The sequence below is a fragment of the Delphinus delphis genome, chromosome 7 (genome assembly GCF_949987515.2).
Source record: "Delphinus delphis chromosome 7, mDelDel1.2, whole genome shotgun sequence".
Lineage (NCBI taxonomy): Eukaryota > Metazoa > Chordata > Mammalia > Artiodactyla > Delphinidae > Delphinus > Delphinus delphis.
Genome location: NC_082689.1, coordinates 45,710,118 through 45,733,572, shown reverse-complemented (window position 1 = coordinate 45,733,572; position 23,455 = coordinate 45,710,118). Strand labels below are relative to the sequence as shown.

The 23,455-nt window shown below is 36.2% G+C and overlaps 1 protein-coding gene across 1 annotated transcript in view; it reads left to right on the top strand.

The window, feature by feature from the left end:
- Positions 1 to 23,455, top strand: part of GULP1 (GULP PTB domain containing engulfment adaptor 1) — a 268,406-nt gene that overhangs the window by 154,132 nt on the left and 90,819 nt on the right. Inside the window, exons 3-4 of the mRNA XM_060015615.1 lie at positions 8,526 to 8,600; positions 14,269 to 14,330. Coding sequence (XP_059871598.1) covers positions 8,573 to 8,600; positions 14,269 to 14,330 — 90 coding nt within the window. The 5' untranslated portion in view covers positions 8,526 to 8,572. The remainder of the gene's footprint in view (positions 1 to 8,525; positions 8,601 to 14,268; positions 14,331 to 23,455) is intronic.

Below are 23,455 nucleotides of genomic sequence, written 5' to 3'. Positions count from 1 at the left end.
TGTGTACAATCAAAATAAAAAGGAGAGACAGTGTATTGTGAGTTTTAAAAAAAGAGGAGAATGTTCAGTAGAATTTGTACAAAGAACTTCAAAGTCTAACCTTTAAAATGAAGCTAAACCTAGGTTACCTTTAGGTCCACATATAGGAGAGCCATGTGTATTCTTTCGTAAATAATGTTTGTTTCAATATTTTGTCTTTAAAAATATTTCTCTTAGCATAATTTATTTATTGTGATTATTTCATTTTAGAGAAAGGTAACTGACCTCCCATTAAGAACATAAGATAACCCAGGGAGAGAAATAGTTCATCGATCGTTGGTTGAAGTTCTCATGAAAAATCTCGATCTAGTTATTGAAATATACTGCTATAAGCCTGCCAAAGTATAGCTCAGAATTTTATAGACACTTGTGGAAGTATATTGGGATACTCATCATACCCCTGGGATTGCTCAGGTGGTTTGAGATTTCCGCTACATCTCCTTCCCTGGAGCTTTCTCTCTTTTGGTTGAAAGGGCACAACCTTATTCTGGAGGGGGTGAGTGGCGGCGGCACCACCAGGCTGATACTCAGTCCCTGCACGGAGTTCTGTGGTATCCCAGCTTTGCCATAATTATTGTCCGGATACTACTGCACAATGCTTAGCTCTGGAAATGACTTTTGAATATACTTCATTCAAATCCTCTTACAATAGAAAATGTTATTGTTAGAATAAAGTGGTTCAAATTTCATAGCTTTCAGTGTCAGTAAGAATAGGCTGTATGTGCCCATTTTTCTTTTTGATTCATTGTAGCCTTTATTTTGACTTCGCTCTTGGCATTGGAAGAAATTCAGGCCCTTTTTATTTTGTTGCATAGACCTGGTATTTCTGGACCTTATATGTCAAGGTTTTCTCATATATAAGCCATTCTGAAGAGTTGGCCACATTATCAAGAGCTAAAGCTGTCCTTAGACCTTCCTCCCCTCCTAGTCAAGGGTGTTGCACAAGAGTCTAGTTGGGAGCCTCAGGGAGGGCCAGTGGATGGCTCCCAGAAGGTGATTAGCAGTGTGGCTAGGAGCCCTCTGCTCTAATCAGCATGTGCCACACGTGCTCTGCCCTACAACCTGAAACCCTTCCCCTCGCCTCACCTTTAGCCTTTGCCCATTTGGGAAGTGACTGTTCACATACACTCTGAAGCTGCCCCTCTGTACGAAACAGCCATTCCATGCTTCCTCCTCTCTCTTTCAGGGGTATCTACCTCTTTTATAGGGCTCCTCCCTATCCATGGAGCCCCATACCCAGTCTTGCCTACCTGTCAAAGATGATAAGTTCATTGAAGGCAGGGACCATGTGCTACTTATTTTTACTTTTCCACTCCTATAATGCTTGTCGAATAACGTGGTCTTGAAATGTATCTTTTGCAAGGGCGAAGGATTTTTTTATGAGTGTTAAGAGATACGGGTCAGTATTATGAAAATAACGATAAGCATTTATATCCCAAGTTAAGGAATTTCAGAAAATACTAATGCTGCTATTTCTTAGTAAATTATAAATGTATAGCCTCTTAAACACGTATCATGTGACTTCTCCTTCTGTGAAATGTCTCAGTTTGTGCACTGGTTAGTTTTCTTGGCTGCACTCAGTAATGATCTACAAAAGCAAAGAGCCCTTTGCAAATTACAGTCCTACAATACAATGAAGAAGAATATTATAAGATGTCTTACAATTGGGAGTTTTAAGCAGAGAACCTTTACAATAGACACTAATTAGATCCTTAAGAGTGTCAAAAATGAGCTGAGTTCTCCCAGGAGGATTTTGGAAGTTTCCTTTACCATGGCAAGCAATGAAGTTGCAATTGTTAGCAACTACTTTAGAGTATTTAGCAATGTGGAGGAGTTAATGCAGGATCTAAAATTGTCTGACATCATGTCAGGATTACCTTCCTGGATTATATATTCAAAAAGCACACAAAAGTTTTGAGAGTAAGAAAATGCATCTTATATGCATTCACACGAGAAAGAACTTTTTTTTTAACTTCACCTAATTTACCATCCTGCAAAGAACTAAACCTAATGATTAGTCTTCATTATTTTAACATCATCTCTGATCTCTTAGTGAACAGGATTTTAAGGTGATGTATGACATATTAATGTGAACCATGTTTTAATCAATACTGAGGTTTTTTTTCTTTTAACCTTGAAAGAATTCAAGGAAAATTTGATATTAAATGTACTTATAAGGATAAAAATGAAATTCAAAGCCAGATGCTTTACAGCTTTTAATATTCATGCCATATAGAGTTCCTTTAGTCATAACAGTGTGACAGTTTTTTAAAACAAGAGCTTGGGCAGCAGGTTGCAAAGCAGGAAACTGCCATTCATTAAAAAGTCACCCTAAACTTCTTCTAAACTAAATTATAAATATCTGTGGATTTCCTTTGGTAAATAGTTTTCAAACTTGGATATGCTGGATTTATTTTAGAAAAATGATTGTTGGCTTCAAACTTGTTTTAAAATTAGGCCTAAAAAGGTTAAATTTATAGAGTAAATGAATACCAAGTGGCCTCATGGTGTTTTGTCAATGGGATTACTGATTTTTACTTAAAATATGGGATTAAAAGAATTCATCTAATGGCATCTGCTATTAATATTTATAATGTATTTAAAAATTTTTATTTGGAGATTTAAAACTCCCAATTGGCTTTAAACTTGGAGTGGTAATATTTCAATACATTATGAATAATTTATGAATTATGAGTTTTTTCCTTGATCACGTTTAAATATTCCATTTGTATTTTGAATGTAGCCAGACTTACTTGCCTCTGGATCCTTAAGAAAGATAAAAGCAAAAATGTATATAGTTTTTTATAAAGAAATTCAAAATGGGCCTTAGGAAAAAAAAATCACTCTTACCGTTCCCCGTATATAATTAGATTATCTGTTTCTTCTTGATCAAGCTTTGATCTTTTGCATACTTTAAAGATGTTGCTCCTCTGTCTTCTAGTTTGCAGGGTTTCAGATGTGAAAACTGCTGCCATCCTAATCTTTGTTCCTCCGTACTTGTCTTTTTCTCTGGCTGCTTTTAAGATTTTCTCTTTGTTCTTAAAATTGAGCAATGATTATGATGTGTCATGGTGTTGTTTTCTTTTTGTTTCTCATATTTGGGGTTTAAGCTTGTTGAATCTCTGGGTTTATATTTTTCATCATTTGAAAAATTCTCAGCCTTTATTTCTTCAAATATTTTTCTCTCTCCTCTCCTTCAGGGACTATTGAACCACTTGAGGCTTTTCCATAATTCAGTGATCCTCTGTCTCTCCCTCCCTCCCTCCCTCCCTCCCTCCCTCCTTCCTTCCTTCCTTCCTCCTTTCCTCCTTCTCTTCCTTTCTCCCTTCCTCCCTTTCTCCCTCCCTCCCTTCCTTCCTTCCTCCTTTCCTCCTTCCCTTCCTTTCTCCCTCCCTCCCTCCCTCCGTTTCTTCCTTCCTGCCTGCCAGCTAGACTTTCCTATGTTGCATTATAATTTCTATGTCTGTGTCTTCAATTTCACTACTCTTTTCTTCTGCAATGTCTTACCTGCCGTTAATCTCATATAGTATATTTTTTACTTTATACATTGTGGTTTTCATTTCTAGAAGTTCTATTTGGGTGTTTTTTTGTATCTATTTAATCTATCTCCTAGCTTCTTGAGCATATGGAACATATCTAAATGTCCTTGCCTACCACTACCATCATCCAGGTCATTTGTAGATCAGTCTTGATTAATTTTTCTTCCCATTGTGGATTGTATTTTTCTGCTTCTTTGCATGTGATATATATATATATATATATAGCCACCACCCCCCACACACACACACATTTTATTGCATACCAAGTATTGTGAATTTTACCATGTTGGGTGCTAATTAACCTTAAAATCCTTTTGAGCATAGTTTGGGATATAGAGAAGTTACTTGGAAATAGTTTGATTCTTTTGGGTCTTGTTTTTAAAGATTTGTCAGGTGAGGCCAAAGCAGCATTTATTCTAGCCTTAATTTTTCCCCACTGATAAGATGAGACTCTTCTTAGTAATCAAACTGAAGTTCTGTGAATTCAAAATTTTCCTTCCTTGCTGTTTGTTCTTGTGTGAGCTACAGGCACTGTTCTCTCTAAATTTTGTGGGTGGCTCTATCCTCAGTCTTGGGTCATTATCATTACTCAGTTCGATTGTAAGAAGGATTTTTTACAGGTATCTTTAGTGCTTTCAGTAGAGTTCTTTCCTCTCCAGTGCTCTTGACTGCAAAATAGGCATCTTCATTTCACCACATTCTCAGCAATATCTCCAAAACTCAGGGAGATTGCTGGGGTTCAACTGAGTTGCACCTCCCTGGACCATAGTCTGGAAACCTTCTCCATGCATTAAGCCAGGGAAGTCATAGGGCTTACCTTATTTGTTTTTCGTCTCTCATGGATCACTGTCCTTTGTTGCCTGATGTCTAATGTCTTAACAGTCATTGTTTCATACCTCTTGTTTCATTTTTTAGGTGTTTCAGATGGTAAGAGAAATATAGCCTCTGTTACTCTGTCTTGGCCAGAAGCAAAAGTGTCTAAATAAATCCACATAGCTGAATTTAATATATGGAAAGGTGTCAACATAAATTTCTGAGGAAGGTTTGGATTATTTATTGAATGATAGTGGTTCTTTTTCATTGGGATATCAGTGTATGTTTTCACACCATATAGCACTGTTAATCTTAAAGAGTTTTATATTTTAAAAACAGGATTATAAAAAGTATAGCACATGCAAATACACACAGAGACACACAATATTCAATAGTCAATCCCGGGGAATGTGAAGTTGAATGAGTGTTGTCATATAACTGATGGCCATGTAAATTGTTACAACCTCTTTATGTTTAGTTAAAAAAAAAAAGAAAGAAAACCTAAATAGTAATACTTTATATCTAGTGATTTTTACTCTGGGATGCTATTTTATGGGAAAAATGAATAAAAGCTAATTTTTATGTAAATTATTCCCTTTGTATATATTTAGCTAAAATTTAGAAATAATAGTTGTTTAATGATAGGGCAATGGTGCATCCATGTGTATATAGTCACCAAAACAATCTTTACGAAAAGTTTATCCAAACAGAAAGATTTATATTATATTGTAAATGGAAGTAAAATCCGTTTATATAGAACTTATATTTCTTAGCTTATTAATGTGTTAAGTTGATAATGACATATATCTTATTATGTCAACTGTAGAGTGCATTAAAATGTATTTTTGTTGTTTTTAAATTTATTTATTTATTTAATTTATTTTTGGCTGCGTTGGGTCTTCCTTTCTGCGTTCGTGCTTTCTCTAGTTGCGGAGAGCGGGGGTTACTCTTCATTGTGGTGCGTGGGCTTCTCATTGCGTTGGCTTCTCTTGTTGTGGAGCACGGGCTCTAGGCACGCAGGCATCCATAGTTGTGGCTCGCGGGCTCTAGAGTGCAGCTCAGTAGTTGTGGCGCACAGGCTTCATTGCTCCCCGGCATGTGGGAACTTTCCGGACCAGGGCTTGAACCCTTGTCCCCTGCATTGGCAGGCGGATTCTTAACCACTGCACCACCAGGGAAGCCCAAAACATGTATTGTTATACATTAAATAGGTGTAAGTATATTGAATGCCGACTTAGTGCCATGCACTGTACTATATACATGAGCATAGAGAGGGGAAGTAAGATCTGTTTTACAAAGAAGTGTAGAGTGCCATAGGATCAAATAAATAGGCTAAAGAATGGTGTTTGGAAAGTGAAATTATTGGTTTTTAGTTACATTACAAGAATGGCTTATCTGATATTCATTGACATTTATATCTACATGTTTTGTGAGCAGGCAACAATCCTTCTGGTGTTTTAGAGTCATAGAATTGTACTGTTATTTTATATTCTTCTTATTTGGCCTACTGAACTTTATACAATTATTCTAAGGTTTATTACTTTCTGTCTATATGTCCCCAAAGAGTTTATATTATATTGTTCTTAATTTAAAAAGCACAATATTATTTAATTTCATGGATTTTAAAATTATATAGTATTAAATGCCATTATATTTTATGGTCTGCTATTGTTGAAAATGTCTACCTAAAAGTGATGAGATTTGGGTAGTGAAGAGGCATACTGAATTTGATCTTTTGATTAATAGACATCATGGTATTGGTCTCTTTATTCTTCCAGAGAAATTGAATCTTACATTTGGATACATTATATTCCTTTTCTGCTAGTTTTTGATCTTCACTTATTCCTTGAGGATATGATCAATTAATAATCATGTCTGTTATGTTCTAGGTGAAGAGTAACTCTTGGGAGAATACAGAATATATTTTGTCCTTATTGTATTTCTTTGCATCTTGCAGAGTGCCTGGAACTGGAGATCAATAAATTATTTCTGAGTGAATGAATAAATTAATTGTAGAAAATGAAGTCATTTTAATTGTTATATATATATATAATAGTAATATCTTTCATACTATAGAAAATAAACCATGTTATATTGTTAATATACATGGAATAATTATCTTGGCATTCTAATTCTTAAAATGTATTCTCTACCTATCTTGTATTAATAGCATATATCATGAGAAGATGAGTAAAGTATGGGGTGAATAACAGATTGATATTACTGTGTCATTATCTAAGTCTACTAAACAGTACCTAGTAATATTTTATAATTCAGTTAACTATTTTAATTTTTCTTGGGAGTAGAAGTGCAAGGACAGAGATAGCAGTAATGTCACTGCAATAACAACTTTATGATAAAGATTAATTTCTCTGCTGTGCTTCAATTGCTATGTAGATTTATGGAGAGTGTACGGACTGAATGTTTGTGTCCCTTGCAAATTCATATGTTGAAGCCCTCTCCCCCAGAGTGCTGGTATTTGGAGATAGAGCCTTTAGGAGCTAATTAGGTTTAGATGAGGTCACAAAGGTGGGGCCCCAGTGATGGGATTAGTGTCCTCATGAGAACAAGAAGAGATAAGAGTGCCCTCTCTCTTTTCTGCCATGTGAGGAGACAGCCAGAAGGTGGCTGTTTACAAGCCAGGATGAAGGTCCTCATTAGAACCCTACCATGCTGGCACCCTAAAGTATGACTCTCAAACTTCCAGCCTCTAGAACTGCGAGGAATAAATTTCTGTTGTTTAAGCCACCCAGTTGATGGTATCTTGTTATGGCAGTCTGAGCAAACCAAAATAAAAATTGTTACTGAGAAGCAGGGTGCTGCTGTAACAAACACCTAAAAATGTAGAAACAGGTTTGGAATTGGGTAATGGGGGGAAGCTAGAAGAGTTTTAAAGTGCATGCTAGAAGAAACCAAGAGTATTTTGAAGGTATTACTAAAGATGATTCTGGTGAGAGGAGAGCTGGAGAGGAAGTTTCCATCTTCTTAGAGAACACATAGATAATCATGAACAGAATGTTGTAGAAATCTGAATGGTAAAGGCCATTCTGATAAGGTCTCGGAAAAGTGGAACATGTTTTTTGAACAACGGTGAAAAGGTGATCATTGTAATAAAGTGGCAAAAAACTTGGCCAACTTGTATTTGTGTTCTAGTGTTTTGTGGAGGGTAAAACTTGCAATCTATAAAATTGGATGTTAGCTGAGGGGATTTCTAAGCAAAATGTTGAAGGAGGGGCTTGGTTCCTTCTAATTGATTATAGTAAAATGTGAGAAGGAAATGAATTTGTTAAGCAGAAAGTAATCAGTACTTAAAAGATTTGGAAAATTCTCAGCCAATCCATATAGCAGAGAACACCAAAGGTATGGCCAAATAGCCCTTTGATGAGATTAGTATCTATGTGAATTGCAGACCTAATCAGCTACTCTAGCAAAACATTGCCAGTTTCAACTGAAGAAGAGGGAGATGGGATGAAATGAAGAACAGCTTTTGGATTTCTTAGATCCCACAGGAAAGGACCATACAGCTATTTGGCTGTGAATGTGCACTATTCTTCAAGACTAGGAATGAATGATCCTGAATGTGACTCGGAGATCATCAAGGCTCCCTCCTTGGCTTCAGGGGTGGGGAATGGGAGGCATGCCATTGCCTTGGTTTCAACAGATAGGCAGCAGCTGTCTGGAGCATCATGGGACACAGGGCTGCCAAGCATAGCCTGATTGGGGGTGGGGGGCATGACCCCCATTTATATCAGAAGACTTCTGTTTATCCACCACTGCTGTTAATGAAAACCCAAAACATTACCACACTTCTTGCCAACAAGCTCAGGGAAAAGTTAACCTTCTTTATTCTTAAATTTGAAGGTAAATATAATTAGTGAAAGACGTATAATAGGATAAAAGACAAAAGTTAAGGAACTTTGGAGGAATTTCATTTGATATATTGTTCTTATCTGCTGTGCCACTCATAATATTGAGTGTTACGTTTATTCTTACCCATTGTCCTTCAGGATATTTTGAAATATTGCTTTTAAACATCTAGAAAATTTTAAAAGACTTTGTGATTAAAATAATTTACATAAAAGAGGTTGATCAACATTCCTTTATTTATGCTTTACTATTTTCTTAATTTTATAGGATATAAAGTGTGATTGAACTGAACATCTATTTGGTTGATCCTCATCATGAACCGTGCTTTTAGCAGGAAGAAAGGTAAGTGTGTCCACTAAAGACCTGGCAGTCATTTCAATATTACTGTTCAAATCCAGCAGAGATGTTAAGAAATCACTTTTTCTGATTATCAAACCATGTGACTCTAGAATGAAGTTAGAGTTGCAAAAAATAAAGTGATCTGACAGGAAGTTAGTCCTAACTTCACTTTTCATAGCCATAGGACTAAATTCCCTGAGCTTACATGGGCTATAGTGTTTTAAATTCACTCGTGTGTGTGTGTGTGTGTGTGCATGAACTTCACTTTTTATTGAATAATGAATAAGGATTCATGATGGGTGAATTGATAGCAAGAGGCCAAATAAATTTGTTATTAATTTTAAAGTAGGAATTTAAAATAAGTATAAATATATCGTAATTATCAGTACAGAAATTTTTTTAAGGGGCAGGAAAACATGGCATTTGGCAAAATATTTCTTGATACACTCATAGGAAAGATAGAAAAATTTGATAGTTTTATATAGTTCAGTAAAGTTAAAATAATGTATCCTTGCCATTCTAGAAGGAGTTCTCTAGTGGTGGGCACAGGGCTGTCTCCTGTTTAACATGCTGTCAATGACCTGGGAGAGAATACTTAAATGATGCCACTCAAGTTCTTAGGTGATTGAAAGTAGGAAGAGATAACTGATGTGGTAGGATTACAGGCATATGGGGGGGAAATGACTAGTTAGGTCATATTCCACACTGTAAACTTAATAAGATATTGTAAATTGCCAAACATGGGTCCAGAACCTCTAACACTTCTATACTTATTTATATATGGTTATTATTTGGAAGATGAACCTTAATTGCTGTGTGGGTAAAACATGGCTGGAGAATAAAGTCATCAGTGTGGTTATCAAAGGTTCCAGTTCATTTTCTAATGGATGAATAATGAACAGTCTTGAACCAGGAAATAGATTAATTGTTCTACTCCATGCCCTCAGTCACAGTGTGTTCTTGCTTTTAAGGATGAATTGACACACTGTAACATGCCTGGTTGATAAAGGCTGAGATGACTTCAGGACTTTCAACCATGCAACAGGAAGCATGGCTGAGAACCCTTGGTGTGGTCTTGCAATTTTTGAAGACCTATGAATGTTTGAATGCTGTCATTTGTTCATGGAACTAACTTTAATAAAGGACAAATGGGTGTAAATTATAAGGCCATTGATTAAATGTGGGAAAAAAATTCCAACAAAGTTGTGCCAAAGTATAACGGAATTATTCAAAGTATTACCTTTATTTTTTACTGAAATGAGAGGTGTTCGAACATTTGGATGTGGTACAGAGGATTAATGTATTCAGTAGGGATTTAGGTAATGTGAAGAACTTTCAGGCACCTTTCAACCCTGGGAAACCAGGAATTTATTATTTTACTTATTTTTCAGAATAAGAGGAAGGCAAAATGACATTTATTGTGGTCTGTAGCTTGCTTCTGATTTAAAACATATACCAAAAATAAAATCATCCTTCTTTTTATTCCCTTTACTAGTAAAAAATCTAGAAATAATTCTCTGATATATAGAAGTATTTTTACTAAGACAATAAAAACCTTACATCACAACTCATCACTTTAAACACACTATCTTGTTTTTTAAAGACATTTCAATATCTTTGCTTCTTTTTATTTGCTTAGAATTCCCTTTCCCATGGTTTTAAAATTGAAACTTCACATTTCTAATTTACTCTTTATTTGAAGGGGATTTGGAGTGGTTTTTCACTGAGAAATCCCAAGTGTTGGATAGTAAGATGAGTAACTGGCGATTGTATATTTGGCTCACTTGAAGACAGTGGGAGTACAACCATGAGGAAAATCAGAGTGATCTAGAGAATCAAGAAGCAGAAACTTGTTATTTCCTGCTTTGCTGCATTCTCTTTAAATTTCTTTTGACTTCTCTTATTTTTCAAGTCCAGTGATTACATATCAGAAAATTTTTGATCAGTATTTCACTCCAGTTCATTTAGAACCTGATGCCGGGAAGTTCTACCTTAAGTTCACCAGTCACTTCACACTGTCTCATTTATTACAGTTGTAAAAAGAAAACTTCTTGGAGCCTGTGCTCCTAGTTTCAACCAGTAGCACTATTTGTTGAATTTAATTTGAGATGTAAAACTGGAATTTTATCAGAGAATTCATATACTTGACCATCAGGAACTGTAATTATAGCCCTAGAGAATATATAATTCAAGTCATCTTTCCAATAACTAGCATCAACATACACTGTACTGTACTCTAAACAAAACAAGATCGTCTTTTATGTTTAAAAACTTATCTCTTATTTCATAGATATCCAATTTACTTGGTTATTACATGCAACCTTACTGAATCAGAAACCCAAGGAAAAGAGATTATCTTAAACCTAAACATAATTGGTTTTTTTTCTCTTTTTATTAAATCTCCCAATTAGTAATTTGGTATTCTTTGATTGAATTGTCCAGGCACTTCACTGATTTTCTTTGCAAATGCTTTAATGGTTATTAGAGTTGCTCATAGGGTCTGAAAAAAACTGAATGTACTAGAATTGCATCATTTTGGACTATTTTGAAAAGCTCTGTAAAAATTATCTAACCCCAGATTCATAGATTAAATTTTAATTAATGCTTTATAGCTTCTTTCTTTCCCTATGTTAGCTTTCTTTTTGAACTTTTAAAATCTTATATTCTATTTATTATGTCAAAAATTAATCGTTTAGTTAAAAAAGCATAAACGTGATTATTCAACTAATTACACTTTATGTTCTTTAACTTATCAGTTGATATAGTGATAAGTAGAAATAATCATAGTGCAAAGCACTTAAATTTCAATAGTTTTAAAATATTTTCCTTTTCATGAAAATTTTATTCAAATGCATCCATTCATCCATCAATATTTAGTTTTAAATTAATATGTTCAAAGTAGGTTTTTTCACTATTTTAAGCTCTGGTGATACAAGAATAATGAAGTTTACTGCATCTTTCTAGATGAACTCTTAATCTAAATACATTTGAATACCTAGATTTATTGACCCAGTAGTCAGAGTGGTTTGACAGCTGTCAAATATTTTTGAAATGTTGGCCTTTCCTTTTATGTGAATGTTCACTATTAAGTCAGTGATTATAGTTTAATATCAAGAAAGGGAACACATTCTAGAGTGTCTGTGTTCCTGTTTCATCACCAACTCTATGTATCCAGTATCTTTTGTGGGTCCATATAGTGACCAAAGACATCATCTGTACCCTTTCTTCAAGGTCAGACACATCTATATGAGTTAACATATAGTTTTTTTCCTGTCAGTTTTTTCTTTTGCCAAAGTATAAATTAGAATGACATTAAGGACTCATTTTGGAAATCCTTCAGGTTTAATAGGTGTATTACCTATACTAGAGGTATGTAATGAACAACCGTTAAATCGTCAGCACTTGGTGTGTGGATGTAGATTTTTTGTAATTGTAGTAACTACAGCTTATCCGCTGGTAATTTAGTATTGTGATTGTTTTAGTCTTTCACCAGTAACAGCTAGATATATCTGACCTCTTTCTAGGTTACTGCAATACGAGACTATAACAAAGACAGTGTCATGAGTTTTAAAATAATAGTGTTTTAGAGGAGAAAGCAGTTATCCCTCTGCTTCAGGATTGGAATGAACCATCAGATTCAAACTTTAGTTAGACTTTGCATCCTCCTGAGCTATGCTCTGTGTCTTGGAAAAGGAGACATGAGAAGAATTGAGTTAAGGGGTAAAAAAAAGGAACTAGATATCTTTCTAGGTTTTCTGAAGGCAGATCTTTGGTGTTTTTATTATCTTGGCATACAGTATTGTGATAAATTTATTTTAATATACAAGAGCAAGACTATATTCCAAATCTAAGTACAAATTATTCTTGAATTAATCATATCACTATCCAGTAGCAGTCATAAAGAGAAAACTGTAGTTAAAATGAAAATCCATACAAGAAATAAGAGTTATACATTATTGTCAATGTCAGTATGTCAATACCGCTTTTTGAAGCCTAGGATGTATTGCTTCTCAAAATATTTCACCCAAGTACGGCTGTCACATATCCACTTCAGTAATCAGAAATAGCCCTAAAATTCATCATAGGCACAGGATTTTATTGATCCCTCATGTTTCGTCTTAGAAATCCTTGTAAATATTGCATTGAACCCCATAAACATATTTAATATATAGTGCATTATCCTTTGAATGGTTTAAAATAATTAAAATTCCAGGAATATATGCCATTTTCTCTATGTCTTCACATTCCTCCAGTTTGAGAACATATTAATTATACCGAACTAGTTTCTGTTAACATCATTTTCTTTTTTTTTTTTTTTTTGCGGTATGCGGGCCTCTCACTGTTGTGGCCTCTCCCATTGTGGAGCACAGGCTCCGGACGCGCAGGCCCAGCGGCCATGGCTCACGGGCCCAGCCGCTCCGCGGCATGTGGGATCTTCCCAGACCGGGGCACGAACCCGTGTCCCCTGCATCAGCAGGCGGACTCTCAACCACTGCGCCACCAGGGAAGCCCTAACATCATTTTTAAATGTTCTGAATTGAATGTTGAAAATGCTTTGTTAGTAATCTGATATTTTCTTTTAGTGTGTACTTATTTAATATTTTTCATGGTAAAATATATGTCTGATTTTATTCTATTTATAATAGTGATTCTAAATTTTTAAATTCCCATTAGGAGTAAAATATTCACAAAACTCCACTTAAGACATAACATATTTGAAGATTGAGAAGTTTTACTACAGACAAATGCAGTTTGTAAAAAATCAGCAAATTAGATTTGTGTAAACGTTAGCATGTTTTGCTTTTTTCCTGCTTATATGTTCCACAAAATATTTTTGGAAGATATGTGGAATATATAAATCAAATTCAAAAATTGAATGAAAATTTTATTTTCTATTTTATCAATAATATACAATACAAATTACTTTCGATATCTTCTATTTTTTTTTAACATCTTTACTGGAGTATAATTGCTTTACAATCTTCTTTTGATTACTTTTATTTCTATTATTCTATTACACTAATTTAAATAGTGTAATAATTTCAAATTACTGCATTTAAGATCATTTATATCCAAAACTCCTGATAGTGGACCCTCAATCAATGTTTCTTTAAATTGAGGTTAAAAAATTATCCTAATATTATATTAATTTTTAAATGAATTTAGCAGATTGATTCATTTCAGCTTTATATAAATGCAGTTGTTAGTTTAATGTTAGAATTTCCTATTACTAGTTAATTCTTGATACTAAGGAGTAGTAACAGTCATGAGAAAAGAGCAGATTACTATTTATTGAAAAGGGAATTAAGAAAAATAACCTGTTATTCATGAGAGTATCACATGAAATAAGAAAAATAACACATAATTATTCACATAATTGATATAATTACTCATAGCCCAACTGATGTTCTTTTAATATTCTTTAAAAATTCAAAATTGTTTTATTATTAGAAAGCTTTTAAAAGGAAAATACTTTTATATTAAGGAAAGAATCCTGTAATTACTTTGTGGTTACATTGTTCATATATCTGACTAGTTATTATTTTTCATTTTAGCAAAACTATCTCCAAATTGGAAGTGCTCCCATCCATATCAGACTCCTTTCAAATGCATGAATATGACACCCTTAGAACCTGTGATTTAATTTAACACTGTGTATTCTTCATTGCAGACAAATCATGGATGCATATGCCAGAGGCTTTATCAAAACATTACATTCCCTATAATGCAAAGGTAAAATAGTTCATATGATATTACTGAATTTTATTTTGCTATAGTATTATTGCTATTATATTATTTTTTTATTTAACATCTTTATTGGAGTATAATTGCTTTAGAATGTTGTGTTAGTTTCTGCTATATAACAAAGTGAACCAGCTATATGTATACATATATCCCCATATCCCCTCCCTCTTGTGTCTCCCTCCCACCCTCCCTATCCCACCCCTCTAGGTGGTCACAAAGCACCGAGCTGATCTCACTCTGCATTACAGCTGCTTCCCACTAGCTATCTATTTTACATTTGTTAGTGTATATATGTCAATCCTACTCTCTCAATTCGTCCCATCTTACCCATCCCCTTCCCCATGTCCACAAGTCAATTCTCTGTGTCTGCATCTTTATTCCTGTCCTGCCCCTAGGTTCATGAGAACCCTTTTTTTTTTTCAGATTCCATGTATATGTGTTAGCATATGGTGTTTGTTTTTCTCTTTTTGACTAACTTCATTCTATATGACAGACTCTAAGTCCATCCACCTCACTACAAATAACTCAGTTTCATTTCATTTTATGGTTGAGTAATATTCCATTGTATAAACGTGCCACATCTTCTTTATCCATTCATCTGTTGATGGACACTTAGGTTGGTTCCATGTCCTGGCTGTTGTAGATACTGCTGCAATAAACACTGTGTTACATGGCCCTTTTTGAATTATGGTTTTCTCGGGTATATGCCCATTAGTGGGATTACTGGGTCATATGGTAGTTTTATTTTTAGTTTCTCAAGGAACCTCCATACTGTTCTCCATGGTGGCTGTATCAATGTACAATCCCACCAACAGTGCAAGAGGGTTCTCTTTTCTCCACACCCTCTCCAGCATTTATTGTTTGTAGCGTTTTTGATGGAGGCGTGTGAGGTGTGAAGTGATACCTCATAGTTTTGATTTGCATTTCTCTAATGATTAGTGACGTTGAGCATTCTTTCATGTGTTTGTTGGCAATCTGTATATCTTCTTTGGAGAAATGTCTGTTTAGGTCTTTTGCCCATTTTTGGATTGGGTCGTTTGTTTTTTTGATATTGAGCTGCTTGTATATTTTGGAGATTAATCCTTTGTCAGTTGCTTCGTTTGCAAATATTTTCTCCCATTCTGAAGGTTGTCTTTTGGTCTTGTTTATGGTTTCCTTTGCTGTGCAAAAGCTTTTAAGTTTCATTAGGTCCCATTTATTTCTTTTTGTTTTTATTTCCGTTTCTCTGGGAGGTGGGTCAAAAAGGACCTTGCTGTGATTTATGTCATAGAGTGTTCTTCCTATGTTTTCCTCTAAGAGTTTTATAGTGTCTGGCCTTACATTTAGGTTTTTAATCCATTTTGAGTTTATTTTTGTGTATGGTGTTAGGAAGTGTGCTAATTTCATCCCTTACATGTAGCTGTCCAGTTTTCGCAGCACCACTTATTGAAGAGGCTGTCCTTTCTCCATTATATATTCTTACCCCCTTTATCAAAGATAACGTGACCATATGTGCGTGGGTTTATCTCTGGGCTTTCTATCCTGTTTTATTGGTCTATATTTCTGTTTTTGTGCCAGTACCATACTGTCTTGATTATTGTAGCTTTGTAGTATAGTCTGAAGTCAGGGAGCCTGATTCCGCCAGCTCTGCCTTTCTTTATCAAGATTGCTTTGGCTATTCTGGGCCTTTTGTATTTCCATACAAATTGTGAAATTCTTTGTTGTTGTTCTGTGAAAAATGCCATTGGTAGTTTGATAGGGATTGCATTGAATCTGTAGATTGCTTTGGGTAGTAGAGTCATTTTCACAATGTTGATTCTTCCAATCTAAGAACATGGTACATCTCTCCATCTGTTTGTATCATCTTTAATTCTTTCATCAGTGTCTTACAGTTTTCTGAGTACAGGTCTTTTACCTCCTTAGGTAGGTTTATTCCTAGATATTTTATTATTTTTGTTGCACTGGTAAATGGGAGTGTTTTCTTAATTTCTCTTTCAGATTTTTCATCATTAGTGTATAGGAATGCAAGAGATTTCTGTGCATTAATTTTGTATCCTGCTACTTTGCCAAATTCATTGATTAGCTCTAATAGTTTCTGGTAGCAGCTTTAGGATTCTCTATGTATAGTATCATGTCATGTGCAAACAGTGACAGTTTTACTTCTTCTTTTCAGATTTTTAAATTTCTTTTTCTTCTCTGATTGCTGTGTCTAAAACTTCCAAAACTATGTTGAATAATAGTGGTGAGAGTGGGCAATCTTGTCTTGTTCCTGATCTTAGAGGAAATGGTTTCAGTTTTTCACCATTGAGAACAATGTTGTCTGTGGGTTTGTCATATATGGCCTTTATTATATTGAGGTAGGTTCCCTCTATGCCTACTTTCTGGAGAGTTTTTATCATAAATGGGTGTTGAATTTTGTCGAAAGCTTTTTCTGCATCTATTGAGATTATCATATAGTTTTTATCCTTCAATTTGTTAATATTCAATTAACAATTGATATCAGGATATCAATTGATATCCTGTCAATTTGTTAATATCCTTTAATTTGTTAATATTCAATTTGTTAATCATGTGTATCACATGAATTGATTTCCATATATTGAAGAATCCTTGCATTCCTGGGATAAACCTCACTTAATCATGGTGTATGATCCTTTTAATGTGCTGTTGGATTTTGTTTGCTAGTATTTTGTTGAGGACTTCTGCATCTATGTTCATCAGTGATATTGGCCTGTAGTTTTCTCTTCTTGTAACATCTTTGTCTGGTTTTGTCATCAGGGTGATGGTTGCCTCGTAGAATGAGTTTGGGAGTGTTCCTCCCTCTGCTATATTTTGGAAGAATTTGAGAAGGATAGGTGTTAGCTCTTCTCTAAATGTTTGATAGAATTTGCCTGTGTAGCCATCTGGTCCCAGGCTTTTTTTGTTGGGAGATTTTTTTTTTTTTTTTTTTTTTGGCGGTACGTGGGCCTCTCACTGTTGTGGCCTCTCCCGTTGTGGAGCACAGGTCCGGACACGCAGGCTCAGCGGCCATGGCTCACGGGCCCAGCCGCTCTACGGCATGTGGGATCCTCCCGGACCGGGGCACGAACCTGTGTCCCCTGCATCGGCAGGCGGACTCTTAACCACTGCGCCACCAGGGAAGCCCTTGGAAGATTTTTAATCACAGTCTCAGTTTCAGTGCTTGTGATTGGTCTGTTTATATTTTCTGTTTCTTCCTGGTTTAGTCTCAGAAGGTTGGGCTTTTCTAAGAATTTGTCCATTTCTTCCAGGTTTTCTATTTTATTGGCATATAGTTGCTCATAGTAATCTCTCATGATCCTTTATATTTCTTCAGTGTCCGTTGTTACTTCTCCTTTTCCATTTTAATTCTGTTGATTTGAATATTCTCCCCTTTTTCTTGATGAGTCGGGCTAATGGTTTATCAATTAGGTCTATCTTCTCAAAGCACCAGCTTTTAGTTTTATTGATCTTTGCTATTATTTCCTTCATTTGTTTTTCATTTATTTCTGATCTGATCTTTATGATTCCTTTCCTTCTGCTAACTTTGAGGTTTTTTTATTCTTATTTTCTCTAATTGCTTTAGGTGTAAGGTTAGGTTGTTTATTTGAGATGTTTCTTGTTTCTTGAGGTAGGATTGTATTGCTATAAACTTCCTTCTTAGAACTGGTTTTGCTGCATCCCATAGGTTTTGGGTCACCATGTTTTTGTTGTCATTTGTTTCGAGGTATTTTTTTCATTTCCTCTTTGATTTCTTCAGTGATCTCTTGCTTGTTTAGTAGAGTATTGTTTATCCTCCATTTTTTACAGATTATTTTCCTGTAATTGATATCTAGTATCAAAGCATTGTGGTTGGAGAAGATACTTGATATGATTTCAATTTTCTTAAATTTACCAAGGCTTGATTTGTGACCCAAGATATGGTCTATCCTGGAGAATGTTCCGTCAGCACTTGAGAAGAAAGTGTATTGTGTTGTTTTTGGATGGAATGTCCTATAAATATTAATTAAGTCCATCTTGTTTAATGTGTCATTTAAAGCTGTGTTCCCTTATTTATTTTCATTTTGGTTGATCAGTCCATTGGTGAAAGTGGGGTGTTAAAAGTCCCCTACTATTAATGTGTTACTGTCAATTTCCCCTTTTATGGCTATTAACATTTGCCTTATGTATTGAGGTGCTTCTATGTTGGGTGCATAAATATTGACAATTGTTATATCTTCTTCTTGTATTGATCCTTGATGATTATGTAGTGTCTGTCTTTGTTTCTTGTAATAGTCTTTATTTTGAAGTCATTTTGTCTGATATGAGAATTGCTACTCCAGCTTTCTTCTGATTTCCATTTGCATGGAATATCTTTTTCCATCCCCTCACTTTCAGTCTGTATGTGTCCCTAGGTCTGAAGTGGGTCTCTTGTAGACAGCATATATAAGGGTCTTGTTTTTGTATCCATTCAGCCAGTCTATGTCTTTTGGTTGGAGCATTTTATCCATTTGCATTTAAGGTAATTATTGATATGTATGTTCCTATTACCATTTTCTTAATTGTTTTGGGTTTGTTATTCTAGGTCTTTTCCTTCTCTTGTGTTTCCTGCCTAGAGAAGTTCCTTTAGCATTTGTTGTAAAGCTGGTTTGGTGGTGCTGAATTCTCTTAGCTTTTGCTGTCTGTAAAGGTTTTAATTTCTCCATCGAATCTGAATGAGATCCTTGTTGGGTAGAGTAATGTTGGTTGTAGGTTTTTGCCTTTCATCACTTTAAATATGCCCTGCCACCCTCTTCTGGCTTGCAGAGTTACTGCTAAAAGATCAGCTCTTAACTTTATGGGGATTCCCTTGTATGTTATTTGTTTCTTTTCCCTTGCTGCTTTTAATTTTTTTCTTAGTATTTAATTTTTGATAGTTTGATTAATGTGTGTCTTGGCATGTTTCTTCTTGCATTTATCCTGTATGAAACTCTCTGCACTTCCTGGACTTGGTTGATTATTTCCTTTCCCATTTTAGGGAAGTTTTCAACTGTAATCTCTTCAAATATTTTCTCAGTCCCTTGCTTTTTCTCTTCGTCTCTGAGACCCCTATAATTCAAATGTTGGTGCGTTTAATGTTGTCCCATACGTCTCTGAGACTGTCCTCAATTCTTTTCATTCTTTTTTCTTTATTCTGCTCTGCAGTAGTTATTTCCAGTATTTTATCTTCCAGGTCACTTATCCATTCTTGTGCCTCAGTTATTCTGCTATTGATTCCTTCTGGAAAAGTTTTAATTTCATTTATTGTGTTGTTCATCATTGTTTTTTTGCCCTTCAGTTCTCACAGGTCCTTGTTAAATGTTTCTTGTATTTTCTCCATTCTGTTTCCAGGATTTTGGTTCACCTTTACTGTCATCACTCTGAATTCTTTTCAGTTAGACTGCCTATTTCCTCTTCATTTGTTTGGTCTGGTGGGTTTTTATCTTGCTCCTTCATCTGCTGTGTATTTCTCTGTCTTCTCATTTTGCTTAACTTACTGTGTTTGGGGTCTCGTTTTTGTAGGCTTTAGGTTCATAGTTCCTATTGTTTTTGGTGTCTGCCCCCAGTGGGTCAGGTTGGTTCAGTGGCTTGTGTAGGCTTCCTGGTGGAGGGGACTGGTGCCTGTATTCTGGTGAGTGGGGCTGGATCTTGTCTTTCCGATGGGCAGAGATGCGTCTGCTGTTGTGTTTTGGGGTGTCTGTGAACTTATTATGATTTTAGGCAGCCTCTCTGCTAATGGGTGGGGTTGTGTTCCTGTCTTGCTAGTTTTTGGCATGGGGCGTCCAACACTGGAGCTTGCTGGCCGTTGTGTGGAGCTGGGTCTTAGTGTTGACATGGAAATGTCTGGGAAAGCTCTCACCAATTGATATTACATGGGGCCAGGAGGTCTGTGGTGGTTCAATGTCCTGAACTCAGCTCTCCAACCCAAGAGGCTCAGGCCTGACCCCAGGCTAGAGCACCAAGACCCTGTCAGCCACATGGCTCAGAAGAAAAGGGAGAAAAAAAGAAAGAAAAAAATAATAAATAATTTTTTTTAATTATTAAAAGAAAACAGTTATTAATTTAAGAAAGTAATAATTATAATTTAAAAAAAAAAGAAGAGAGCAACCATACTAATAAACAAATCCACTGATGATAACAAGCGCTAAAACTATACTAAGATTAACATAAAAATCAGAAACAAGTCAGTCGCAGACAACAAACCTAAGTCTACAGTTGCTCCCAAAGTCCACTGCCTCGATTTTGGGATGATTCGTTGTCTATTCAGGTATTCCACAGATGCAGGGTACATCAAGTTGATTGTGGGGATTTAATCCACTGCTCCTGAGGCTGCTGGGAGAAATTTCCGTTTCTCTTCTTTGTTCGCACAGCTCCTGGGGTTCAGCTTTGGTTTTGGCCCCACCTCTGCATGTAGGTCACCCTCAGGCATCTGTTCCCACCCAGACAGGAAAAGGTTAAAGCAGCGGCTGATTAGGGAGCTCTTGCTCACTCATGCGGGGGGGTGGGGGGTGGGGGGGTGGGGAGGGAGAGATATTGTAGTTATAATTGGAATGCGGTGCAAGCCTGTGGCAGCAGAGGCCAACGTGACGTTGCAACAGCCTGAGGCATGCCGTGTGTTCTCCCTGGGAAGTTGTCCATGATCCACCCCCAGGATCATGGGACCCTGGCAGTGGCAGGCTGCACAGGCTCCTGGGTGTGTGTGTGGGGGTGTGGATAGTGACCTGTACTTGCACACAGGATTCTTGGTGGCTGCAGCAGCAGCGTTAGTTTCATGCCCATCTCTGGTGTCTGAGCTGATAGCCGCGGCTCGCGCCCATCTCTGGAGCTCATTTAGGCGGTGCTCTGAATCCCCTCTCCTCGCGCACCCCGAAACAATCGTCTCTTTCCTCTTAGCCATGTCCAGACTTTTTCCTGGACTCCCTCCCGGCTAGCTGTGGCGCACTAGCCCCCTTCAGGCTGTGTTCACGCAGCCAACCCCAGTCCTCTCCCTGGGATCTGACCTCCGAAGCCGGAGCCTCAGCTCCCAGCCCCCGCCCGCCTCTGCAGGTGAGCAGACAAGCCTCTCGGGCTGGTGAGTGCCGGTCGGCACTGATCCTCTGTGCGGGAATCTTTCCACTTTGCCCTCTGCACCCCTGTTGCTGCCCTCTACTCCATGATTCCGAAGCTTCCCGCGCCCCCCGCCAACCCCCGTCCCTGCCAGTGAAGGGGCTTCCTAGTGTGTGGAAACTTTTCCTCCTTCATAGCTCCCTCCCAGAGGTGCAGGTCCCGTCCCTATTCTTTTGTCTCTGTTTTTTCTTTCTTCTTTTGCCATACCCAGTTACGTGGGGAGTTTCTTGCCCTTTGGGAAGTCTGAGGTCTTCTGCCAGTGTTCAGTAGGTGTTCTGTAGGAGCTGGTCCACCTATAGATGTATTTTTGATGTATTTGTGGGGAGGAAGGTGATCTCCATGTCTTAGTCCTCTGCCATCTTGAAGGTCCCCTTATTATTGCTAATTTATGGTTGATCTTATAAAGATTGCTTATGCTTTGGCATTTCTTAGTAGATGATCCCTGAAAAATTTTGCATAAATAAAATAATTTTGTATATATAATATGGGAAGTTATTTTTCTTTCTAAATAAGTATTCTATTTTATAAAAGACTATCCTTTATAATTTCTGTTTAAATCATGAATGTAGTTTCTTCAAATGATTTTGGCTATTGTTAAAATCATTGCAGTATTGTAGCCTATAAGAAATAAAACAACCAACAAATTAGTTTCCTTTAAAAATACTTAGTGTTGCATTACACAGACAAATATAAAAACTAGTCTGGTAATGAGCTGCAATTTTAATGAATGTAATTATCACCCAAAAAAAGGAGACAAACAAAACTTAAACTATTAAGAAAACGCAGAAAAAGTGCATATTTTTTATGAATCTTTTGTTCAAGTGCTGCATTTTAATAGAGAAATAGAAACAATCCATACTCCATGTCTTCAAAGGTTTGATTCATTGCTGTTGTTGGAAAACTGGACAAATGAATGAATGCCATTTACAAAAGGGTCTTTAAAGGAAGGTGTTATTTTTATAATTTATGAGCACTAAACGTGAAGTAGATTTCAGAGAACTCTTTAAATTTGGAAGAGACAGATGTGAATTAAAGAGCTGGGTTTGGGAATAAGGGAGAGGGCCAGACTTAAGCAACTGACCTTTGGAGATGGCATGGGGGAAAATAGAAAATGATAAAATTATTTTTATAAGAGAACAGCAGATTAGTGGGATATAAAGAGATTAGTTATGAGGAATTATTTCAGGAAAAATTTTCTAAAAAGTTGTTGAACTGAGAGCCGATAGTGTTTAATAGGAAACCTCTACAGCACTGGTCTGAGTCTGAATCAGCAGGAAGCATCATTTAAAAGGCCATCTAGAAGAAGTTCTTCCAGAGGGTTACTCAGCAGTGAGCTTTGTAGAGTGCAGCAACTGTATGTCTTCTGGCTGACTGTGCAGCGAAGAAAATGCTCAAAAATGTCTTCTGTGTAAAACTAACCTACTTGAAACCACTGCAATGCTCATGAATTTCCCTGTAAAGTTAACATGAGGATTGATTGCCATGAATTAGCATGAAAAGTTTACTTAAAAGAATGAGAAAAAAACATGTTAATATTACCCATCTCTTCCACAGATATTCCTCGTGTTAGGTATTGATACACTACATAAGATCTTCATAGAAACAAATTTAATCTAGAAAATCACTATTATTTTAAAGCCTATGCTCAGTTTTTTTATGTTATCAATCATAGTAGAATTATATCCTTCAAGTGAAACCATCAGAGATTATTCACTTTTAGAAATGACTGAAGTGCCTCATTTTGAAAAACTGGTTTATAAAGGATTGAAAGATTACACTGTAATTAAAACTGCCTTTAACTCTTTGGATTAATGTGACAATGGAGATCTGCTTGTCTACATGGAAAAGTTGCCTGTGCTAATTCACAGGTCCATAACAACTCTAAAACATCCCCGACAAAGTAGAGGGCACAGAAATATCTTCCAGACTGCGGTCGGTCAAATGTGGAAGAGCAGGTTGGTTTTGTTCATTCTCATCTGGCCTCCTGAGTGATATCATATGTACCAAGTAGCATTAAAAATATTTGAAGAATG